This window comes from Tamandua tetradactyla, chromosome 2, assembly GCF_023851605.1.
Source record: "Tamandua tetradactyla isolate mTamTet1 chromosome 2, mTamTet1.pri, whole genome shotgun sequence".
Taxonomy (NCBI): Eukaryota; Metazoa; Chordata; class Mammalia; order Pilosa; family Myrmecophagidae; genus Tamandua; species Tamandua tetradactyla.
Window position 1 is genome coordinate 48873684 of NC_135328.1, and position 10937 is coordinate 48884620.

General features: G+C 54.1%; 1 protein-coding gene across 1 annotated transcript in view; it reads left to right on the top strand.

The window, feature by feature from the left end:
• Nucleotides 1-6858, top strand: part of MVB12B (multivesicular body subunit 12B) — a 223483-nt gene extending 216625 nt beyond the window's left edge. The window contains exon 10 of the mRNA XM_077145095.1: nt 6688-6858. Within this exon, the coding sequence (XP_077001210.1) occupies nt 6688-6774 (87 nt within the window). The 3' untranslated portion in view covers nt 6775-6858. The remainder of the gene's footprint in view (nt 1-6687) is intronic.
• Nucleotides 6859-10937: the final 4079 nt, after the last annotated feature.

A 10937-nucleotide genomic window follows, 5' to 3' on the forward strand; every position in this document is an offset into this window, starting at 1 on the left:
CATCTCTGATCCTCAGCATCCCCTTCAGTAGGCAAAAGAATGGAGGCATTTAGGGCTTTCCAAACCTGACTGTACGGCAGAATCTACAGGGCCCACACTCGCTGGGTCAGAGTGTCTGGGTAAGGGGCCCAAAGTGGTTTTAAAAACCCCTGTTGTGGCTCCAGTGCAGCTGAAGCTCTCCATGGTCAAGCACTTGAGTCCTACAGCCGATCCATCTCAGCTGCCCCCATGGCAGACAGAATCCCTGCACAACAGAGCAATGGAGATGTGGGGCCTTTTAGTACCTGTGGTGGCACCTAGCGCTTTCCTCTCCCAAAAGGCTGTCTTCCAGAAACCAGGCTTCAGTAGATAGATGGGAAAGATGTGGAGCCCCAGAAGTGAGAGGAAGTTTCCCGGGAGTTGAAGTTCTCAGAGGTGTTGAACCATAGGTGATGAAGCCAAGGCTTAAAGAATTTAGGAACAGCTGCAGCCCTGAGCATGGGAGTGCCTGGGATGCAGGAAACTGGAGCACCAACTGGGCAGGGCAGACCTGTGCAGAACTCTTTCCACCCCACTGCTGACTATGCTGGAGCCAGGTTTACCCTCAGGGCCCTCCCTCACTGCCCAAGCCACTCTTTAGCACCTGTCCATCCCTAAGCCAGACTCTTCCTTTCATGTATGTGAGCCTTTCATGCTACTCTGGACACTTGTCCCCCTTAGTGTCCCATCACCTGTCCTGACCTGGCCAGTCCTCTGAAATTAGCCTGGGTGCCCTCCAGACGTGTTCCTGCCCCACCTCCTGCTCTACCCCCTGCCCTCTGGACATGTCCTTTCTAGTTGCACTGAGGCCCCTTGTGTGACCTACCACCAAGCCAAGCTGCATTTGCTCATTGCTTCACAATTGTACAGACCCCCTTTCCAGACTGCACCCCTTTGAGTGTAGACACTTCTCCTGATGCCAGTTGCCTGGCCAGTGTCAAGCTGCTGGTGACTCTGTGGGCCCGGACCAGCCCTGCAGCAGCTTATCTGCAACCTCAGGCAAAGCAGTTTCTTCCCTGGACCTCAGTGTCCTCATTGGAAACAATCCTTGCCTCCCTTTCTAGTTTTGGAGCCCTCTGATTCGTTCAGTCAGAACCTAGTATAAAAAAAGAATAGAAAATGTATGCTTACCTTATTTATCCTGTATTGTACTTGGTGAAAAAGTTTTAAGGCACTGGTGTTCTACCCTGCCTAACTATTAAAATCACCTGGGGTGCTCTTAAAAATTGGTGGTATCTGCCCCCCCCCCCCCCCACTCCACCCTCATGCCAGTTAAATGATAACCTCTTCAGGTGGCATCTGCACAGCACTGACTCTGGTTAAATTTCCCTTGATTTTGATGTGTAACCTGAATGAGAGCCTGTTTAGGGCTTTCAAGGTGGGTTCATGTGAATTGCCTTCATTGATTCTCACATCATCGTGAGTAGACCAGGTCAGTTTTATCACCCTTTTTTTTTTTTATGATGTATGGTGGGGATCACATTTCAGTCTTTTTTCATGTGAGTATCCTATTATTGCAGCACCATTAGTTGAATTTTTGTTAGTTTTTCTTTCTTTTGTTTGCTTGTTTGTTTGTTTTGGGGAAGTGCATGGGCCAGGAATCGAACCCGGGTCTCCCCCACGGCAGGCAAGAATTCTACCACTGAACCACCCTTGCACCCCTTATCACCCATTTTTGCCAGTGAGGGAGGGGGCAATGTGAAATTTCCCTCTAAGATATAGCTAGAAGCGGCAGTTAGCATCTCTTATTCATAGGACACTGGCCTCGCGAGGAGAAAAGCCTTTCAAAAGTTGGGACTCTTTACTTCTGCCTTGAGAGGCCTTATGTTGGTTGCAGAACCTCCTGGCCAGAGGCATGCAGTTTCGGGCCCCCAGAAAAATCCCTGACAGTGACGTCTCTTTCCTGGTGGAGGCTGCCAAGGCCAGGGGCTTGCGTGTTGCTGTGATGGCGGCCTGCATGCACCAGAGGGCGCCCTGGCACGGCACTGCTCAGCTGAGCTCAGCTCTGCAAACCGAAATACTTTTTAATTGAAAAAAATTTTTAATTCAAAAAGGATTTGCTGTTTGTACGCGAGTGCAGGTTTTCCTTATGCAGGAGACTAATGTCTTAAGTAAACAGAGATCCGAGTCCAAATCCACCTTCAAAGGTAGTCGCTGTTTGCCCAAGGGAGTGAAAGGGCTTCCAGAAGCAGCCCTAGTCTCTTGGGCAAACATTTTGGGGACAAGCAATCTCAGGCAGAGGACAGCGTCTGTGGGAAGGGTTATCTGCAGCCTAAGGGGGATTATGTCCGGGGACATATGTTGAAATTTCATTTGGGGATTTAGGGAAAACGAGGGGGGGTAAGCATTTTTCCCTAGCCAAGATACCTAAAAAGGGAAAAATGCCAAGGGCACAGCACTTATCCATGCACAGTGCTGACAAACCCTGGCCTCTCGGTGAGAGTTGGGAAAAGGCAAGTGTTTGCACTTGTGGTTTCTCCCTGCCTCCCTCCAGCCCGATTCAAATGAAATAGGACTTTAGCAGTTCATCCTTGAGAACCCATCCCCCAACCACCCTGCCTTAAGCCCCTGGCCTCAGAGACTCACGTTGGGACTTCCCACCAAGGCACGTCTGCCCTGGTCAGCCAGTTGCCTGCCCAAGTTTGGAAATGGCCTGCCCTCCCACCCAGAGAGCCAGCGCACCCTTTCCTGGGCCCACCCCGTCAGCATCCAGGTCTGTGACCGGGCCCAGCTGCACCTCTCTTTGGGCTAGTGCCTCAGGCTCCCTTCACTTGCCCTCTGGCCCATCAGTCCTCTGCAGATCCAGGCCTGGCTGCCCTGTACACCCGCCCCTGCCCCCTGCTACCTGAGCCTGGCCCAGAGCTCCACACAGCATGGAACAGCAAAGCCTGCCAAAGGAGCAGTGGTGACAGGGCCAAGAGCTGTTTCCCCCAGCACTTGACACTTTCACTACTGATATTCATCTTTCCTCCTCATGTAAGGAGTTCTTCACCACTCCTGACTGCCCCAGTCTCCCAGGCACATACCACCAAACATCCGAAATGGCACTCCCCTGGCCCCCTCTCCAGCCCTTCTCCAGGCACCCAAGCCCTAACTTCTTATCATCTCTGACCCTTCCTCTGCCCACTCCTAGCCACATCAACTCACCAGGTCCCATTGATGGAGCCCTGGAATTGTCCATACTCATACCTTGCTACCTGCTATCTGGCCCCTGGACCAGCATTGTCTGGTCACCTAGGAGCTGACTGAAAATGCAGAACCTGTATTTTAGCAAAACCCCAAGATAGTTGTGTGCATGAGAGCTTGAGAAGCACTCCTCTTAAGGCCTGGGGACCACCCTCTCCCTTCGTGAGAACAGACACACTTGCTCACTCCCCGTCTTCACCTTTCACTTGAATTTTCACCCACCAGAGTGGCTCCTGCTGAGGTCACCAGGCACTTTGAATGACACTACCCATGCCTTGGTGTCCTCCACCCTGAGCGCTTACTCCGCAAGAGCATAGGCCCATCCCTCTTGTCTTCTAATCTTCTGTGCTTTTCTGGAAACGTCAGTAACCTGTAACTCTCACCCCTTATCCTAGTGCCACCCACATTTCCCCACCAGCCAGGCAGCTCCCCCTGGATATTTCTCATGGACCTCACACTCTGCCAAAGGCAAAACTGTGCTCAAGCCTCCCCCCACCTGCCCTTCCTCCTGTGTTGCCCACTTGGGTTGATGACCTAATCATCCGCGCCATTGTCCCGGTGGATGCAGTCTTCCTAGACCCTGTCACTCCGCATCTATCTCCAGGGCCCTTCTGGCCCTGCCTCCTGAACCCCATTGTTTCTCCTCTATACCCGCTGCTCCCCTTAGTTCAGCGCCCATGTTTCCCACCAGAGTGCGCTTCCCTGGCATACTCTGACCTGACTCTTCTTCAGGTCCCCCACCCATGGCCTCCCGATGTCACTGGGATTCCTGGCTGAAGCGCAGGGGAGTTGTACACTTCATATGTGCGTTTTGGGGCAGGAGAAGGCCTCAACTTCGACCACATCCTGAGTATCATCCATGACTGTAAAAGATTAAAGCCAGCCATCTGCAGGGTAGAGTGCACAGTGCTTAGCGGAGCTCTCAGGGCTGGGCCCTGCTTGCTACTGCGCCTCGTCCCCCTCTATCCCCCAGACATCTGGGCCTTGTCAGGCCCAACTACTTGCAAAGCTCATCTCTCCTCTGTGCCTTTGCACCTGTTGTCCTCTTTGCTCTCAGTGCCCTTCCCCACCCTGCTCTCTGATCAGGTTCCTCTTCTAGAAGAGTCAAGTACCACCTGCCCCAGGAATTCTCCCTGCTCTCCCGGCTGTGAAGCCGCCTTGGCCCTTCCACACCTGTGAAGCTGGCCGGGTGGGGGTGTTCATGCTGGGTTGTGTTGAGTGTGTGTGCCCCACCACCACCTTGTGAGCCCTGGGGAATGGGCACAGTGTGGGACTCGTGCAGGGCCCCAGCACCCAGCACAGGGAGGATATCAGTGGGTTCTGATTAAGACAACACGGGAGCATAGGTGCTGCGTCTCCTGTCATGCATATACATGAGTAGCCACCAGGTGGCACTACTACCTCGGACTTTTCCTGAAGCCCCATCATCGGGGCTGCAGCACATTCTGCCCAGCATTCTGGGAGCAGTGGCTCCAGACAACACGTGTCCTAGTCATTTCGAGAAAAAGGAAAGTAGGTGGGCTGGGCTCCTTTAACGGATTATTCTCTCATAGCCAACGAGTGTTCAGTACATGCTTGCTTATTGCCAGAGGTGGGGCCCTTAGCCTACCATACCTCACTCCACTCTCACCTTGGTTCACCCCATTTTAGAAAAGAGTTCACTCAGAGAAAAAAAGGAAAAGACTGCCTGAGGTCGCACCGCACCTTCGAGTCTTTCCTTTCCTACCCATTTTGGTAACAAGTTTGTTCATAGATGCTGCAATTTATTGTCATCTCCCTGTCCCTATCCTTGACCCATCACTCTGGCCTTTGGCTCCAGTGGCCGCAGGCTTGGGGAGGCTGGGGCCTGCTCTCCCCCATGGTTCACACCAAGGTGGTCCAGCCAGGCTGCACCCCGGCCCCCAGCCCCAGCAGCGCGATCTGCATTCCTCTGTCCTAGGCAGCTCTTTGGGTGGTCAGTGCGGTATGCCCTGCCACAGCATTAGGCGCTGATGGTTGTTGAGGACCATTTTCCCATTTCCAACTGGGAAAAACTGAAGGCTCTTCTGCTTCTCTTCAGTCTGTAATGACGTTTTGGTCATGCTCTGACCCCTAACTGCTCTTCAGCCTGTTCTCCTGGCTCAGTGCATCAGAAGGGGCTTTTTGCTGCAGGCTGCTTGCCTTGGGTGGTTGGGGAAGGCTAGGGCAGGAGGTGGGCTGGAGCCATTGGGAGCCCCGCAGCTGTAGCTGAGGTCTGTGGGGTGGAGGGTGTGCATGCCCTGATAGGTGGGGTCCTGGAACACCCATCTTCCTGCTGGGATGGCCCTGCTACTGTCTTCCTGACAGGTCTCCCCACCCATGCCCAGGTGGTATGGGGGTCCCCTCGAGAAGCTGGCACCACATGGAGGCCAGGCTCAGCTAAGACAGCTCGACTTCACCAGGTTTATGTAGGGAGCCCCTGGTAACATTTTTTCTTTTATGGCAATTTTGTTAAAAGGGTGTTTGTTCTTTTTAAAAGGTTGTCAGCCACTGGCCTAATCTAAGCTCCAAGCTCTGCCTGTCTTGGTGTAGCTTTCCAGCAGATCCTCCCCCGACAGGCGCCTCTCCTGGCCTCCACAGCCCCCCTGTGCCCAGACTTGCCTTTGCCGGTCCCTCCTTAGGGGCCCTTCTCAGCCCACTCCTCTGCCTGGAACATCCCTCCCTACCTTTGGAGGTTTAGACTCCTCTTGGCCCTCAAAGAAAACTGCAGGTTTTCATTAGAGGGACTTTCCCCTTCTCTGGTTTCCCATCAGACTGGAACCTTCACTCATTTCCAGGGCTCAGGGTCAGTTATGCTGGCTCAGTTGTTAAGTGCGAGGCCAGAAAGGTGGGCAGTGCAACTGAGCAGCGTGGGGACCCCTCCCAGCCGAGTGACAGCTAACAGGGTGCATCTCGGGAGCCTCCTCAGCTCATGAGAACAGTTGCACACCCTTTGGGGCCTGGTTTGGAGAACTCAGTGGGGTGAGGCTGTGGAGGATGTGGAGTGCCAGAGAGAGGCTCAGAGGACCCACCCCTGGGTCCCACAGAGTGTCATAGTGCTCAGGAGACACGGACCAAGAGGGAAGACATGCTCACCAGCTCTGCTGCTCCAGGCTGGAAGGCAGAGGTCCCCTAAGCCTGGAGGCTAAGGCCCAGCCTAGAGTCAGGGAGCCCCAGATTACTCCCAAGTGGCCATCTCCTGTCTAAGAAGGAGCAGGCTTGGGGCAAGCGGGAGGGCTCTTGGCACACAGCCTGGCGTCATAACTTACATGGATGGGGGCGGGGCTGAGAAAGGTGTCCCCAAGCTAGCCAGTCACCAGGAGCAGCAGAGGTGTGCACACTGTCCCACATACTCGCTCACACCCACTCACACACGCAGATGGCAGCCTCTGGCTAACACCCAGGGTTGTTGGTCATTTCTGTGCCCTGGTGACAAGGTGCCCTGGTCTGATTGCCTCTCTGTCCCCATTCCTCCCTCCTCTGCAGTACGAGTATAGCTTCCGCACGGAGCAGAGTGCCGCCGCCAGACTCCCGCCCAGCCCCACCAGGTGTCAGCAGATCCCTCAGTCATGAGGAGCCAGCCAGCCACTCCGAGGGGAGAAACAAGCCTCCTGTCCAGACTACTGAATGGGGGCCCGGCTGGGGCTGCAGGTCGCTCCCCTCCCTCGCCCCATCCCTCCCGCCCCCCCTCCCACCCTTCCCAGGACAGAAGCCCTGCTGCCACCGGCCAGCCCTTCCTCCCACCGCGCCTGACCTGGGCGCTTGCCTGGGAGACTCTGGGCATCTCAGTTGTTACCTTCTTTGTTATCAGCTTGCCTGACATGACACCCCACCTCCCCGGGGACTTTGTTCATAATTGCCACTAATCTGTGTGTGCCGTAATGACCAACAACTCCTGACATGTCTGTGTGGTAACCCGTTGTCCTGCGAAAAACCTCACCGTTACAGGCCTCACCCCCAAAGGCCCCAGCAGCTACCCTGGCTGCCCAGTGACACCTGCTGGCTCCTTCACCCCCGACTACTGCCTGCCACCCGTGGTCCCACTAAGCCGGTGCATTTCCTCCTGGAAGCCCCTGGAGGGAGCTTTGCATAGGACCCCCCCAGGGCTTGCAGATGGCCCCCTGACCCAGGGCTGCCTGTGGGACAAGTCACACACTAGTGGGATCAAATGCCCCACGCATTTCACGGCAACCCCGAGAAGACACGGGAGGAAGAAGACAGCGGGCCCTGAGCAGCCCAGAGCCCAGCGTTCTCTCCACCTTGGACACCCTGGACTCAGTCTTCGGACCCTCGCACTGGATGTTCCTGGGTCGGGAAGCAGCACAAAGAGGACAGCTGCCTTCTGGAGCGAGAAGGCTGCGTGACAGTGCTCTGATGTGAGTTTTGCTGCCCAGGGTGTTAGGCTCATCTAGTTCACTCCCTTTATCCCCCAAAGGGCTTGTAGTGGACTCCCAGGTGCCATCAGCAGCTCCAACTGCCAGTGACCACAGGGACAGACACTCCCAGAGCCTCGGGTGATGCAGCTGTGTGAGCCAGCACCCAGCCCTGGTGAGACATGGGCATGTGGTCACTGACCTCAGGGGACACACTGACCAGCACCTCTGGCCTCTTTCATCTGCTAATGGAGAACAAGTTTTGAAAAGTCCCTCTGACCTAAGTCACCAAATCTAAGCCAGAACTGACATTTTTGCTTAGAGTCTCTGTCAGAGGTGCCAATATCAGTCATAGCTGCCTGCACATTTGCCATGAGAACACTGGTCATTGCTGTCCCCTGAGATTTGGGCCTTCACCCAGATGGGCTGCCTTGTCTTCAGGGTCTGTTTAAGTTTTTCTCCAAGTCCACAGAATGTTGGCATCTTGTATTTTAAGGACTCCCAGGTGGTTGGGGCTTTGGAAATGAGAGTGTGATGAGTGTGTCTGGAGGCTGGAGTGCAAGTACGCTGTGGAGAGCTAGTGAGGTCCCTCCACCAAGAAAGCAGGACAGGTGGTCCTCTGCCCCAGCCAGGGTGCAGACCTCCCCTTCCCCACCCCCTCCCCACTTTGCAGTTCCCAAGATGGCACATGATCAGCAGGAGCTGGCTGGATAACTGGGACATAAAAGGAACTGGAAGAAGAACTGGCCAACACAGAAGACAGTGGCCCCGGGCTAAGAAGGGTACTGGGGCAAAAAAAATACCTCACATACTTGCATCAGCTCCTCCATCTACAGACCCCTCAGGCCTCTTTCTGCTCGGGTCACATCTGCTCTTCACTTTGGCCAGAATGTGCTTGGTCAAACCTTGATACCTCTTGATTTCTGTATGTTAGGGAGTAGTTGCTTTACCCCACTTTCCTTGGGACCTGAGGATGTCCCCAGTGGAGGCTGGCTTTCCCAAGCCTCCCACCCAGGAAGGCAGTAGGAGAGGCAGGGGCTGAGCCCCCCACCCCCACCCCAGGAGACCCAAGGGATCAAGACATAGGAGTCCCCATGAGGGACTGTCGTGGTATTGATGCTTAAACAGGAGAGCGCTGGTGACCTGGTCTTAAATGTATTCACTAAAAGAAGCTAGTTTTGTTTCTGAGGAATTTGGGGAACACTGTGGAGCCCAGAGAACTTATGTTTATCATCCCCTTTTGGATGATTTTGGATGATCTGAAATCAAAGGACCCATGTGATTTGAAGCCCTCCAGAGGTTTGACATCCAGCAGGCGTGGAGCAGTGGTAAGAGGGCTGGGGGCTCTGGTCACTTCTGTCTGGTTGATTTGGTGGGTGTACTTTGTGTTTCAATCTCTTTTCATGCCCTGGTCGTGAGATTATCTCTGATGGTAATTCCTGGTGGCTCTTCTCTCCTCCCTTGAGAACAAGGTGTTTCAGAAGTTCTGATGGGCCGTTTAGGGTTCAGAGAGAGTGAGGTGTGATCCCTTGTCAGTGAGCAAGAAGGCAGAGCCGGGCAGTGAGTGTGGTTGCTGGAGGAAGGAGGAGGTGCCCACTGCTGCCCCTATTCCGTGCTCTAGCAAGGCCCCGCTGCTGTCGGTGGCCCAGCCACGACCGCTGACCATTGCAGTCGCTGGGATGCACAGAACAGGTTCAGGGCTGCAGAGCCACCAGGAAAGAGAGCCAGCTTGTGTGAACTCATGCTAGCTGCAGAGACATTTTCAATAGCATTACAGAGTTAGTTTAGGTTTAACATTGACTGTGAATGTTGTAATAAATGGCAGCTTAAAATAATTAAGCAGTGACAGTGTTAAGGACAAATTGGTGTCTGTGGTAGATTAGGCTGCTCCTAACCCTCTATTTACCTTCTGAAAGATGGGTAAGGATGAGCAAGTGTGTGGTATATGACAGTAGGGGTGTCTGTGTGTGTGTGTGTGCGTGTGCACGGGTACGTGTGTCTGTGCCTGCCCTGCGTAGAGGCACATGCAGTCTGCAGTAGGACTGATATGTGGTGCTGTGGTTCACACCAAGGAACTGAGTGACCTTTGGGAAAGTGCTTTTCTTCACGAACTTTCTTGGCTACAGTGGGGAGAGAAGTACAAGGATTTTCTTGGAAGCGTGAAGGGCTGCAGTCTCATCTCTTGGATCCTCCTATCCCCTGCACTCTCCACTGCTACTGCCCAGCACCCCCATGCCTGCAGAAGAGACACCAGAACACAGCATTCCCATTGCCTTCCCTTTTCCCTCGCAAAATCCAATGTCCCTTTCCAAAAGCCTTGGAATTAGCACAAAGGTGATAAAGAGTAGTCTCGAAATTCACTTGCAAATGTGTAATGAGGCCTTTCTTCCCACCCCAATCCAAGAACTGCCAGCCACTTGGGGAAACGAGAATGCTGGTCACAGTAAAGACAACAGGTTAGAGCCCACCCTTCCCCTGCTCGGAGCAGGTGGTTGATGTGACCTGATGGCAGAGGTGGTTTTGCAGTGAGAAGCTGCTGATGTTGGCTGGCAGCCCTGCTCCTTCTCCTGCCCCTGCATGACTCAGAGGGCAGGCGAGCAGGCAGGAGGACCAGAGGAACTGGCAAGGACTAAGCACCTGCTCCTTGCCAGGTGCTGTGCCAGGCACTTTAAGCACATTATCTCGTCATCCCCCACAAGAGAAAAAGTCCCCAGTACTGGATGTTAATTGCTCCTTGTTTCAGGTGAAGAAACTGAGACTCATCAATGGGCACATGGCTGGTAAGTGGCAAAGAAAGGGCCCCAAAGCCCACCTGCCAGCTGTCCATCATAAGCACATGGCTCATGCCGACTGTTCTGTTTCCATTCCCAATGCACTTCCTGGCTGCCACTGGGTGAATGGTCACCTCTGCACACTGGGTGCTGAGCTCTGGGCTAGAGTCTGCCTGCTGAGTCACTCCACCAGACGAGGGCTCCCTGAGGTCTGCGGGTTCGCTGGCTGCCCCCATCATGTGGCTTTGACTGGGAATAGCAGCCTGCAGCTTCCATGAGTACTAGGGAGCCTGAGGATAAGGGCAAAGAAGGGCCTTGACAAAGCAGTCACGTGTCTGCAAAGTCACAAAAAAAGCAGAGTTCATTGAAATCACATCACTGTTTACTTTAACCCTGGAGCCTGAGAAGGAGCCAGGCATGTACTCCCTTGCCCCTGGAGATGATGGAGCCCTTGGGTCAGCCCAGGCTTTATTCAGGCCCAGGAGGAGGCAGCTATGGCTGTCACCACGAGGAGAAAGGGCTTTTATTCTTCCAGCAAAGGTTGTGCAAGCTGCTGTACAACCATGTCAGGCCTTGGACAAGGAAATAGCTT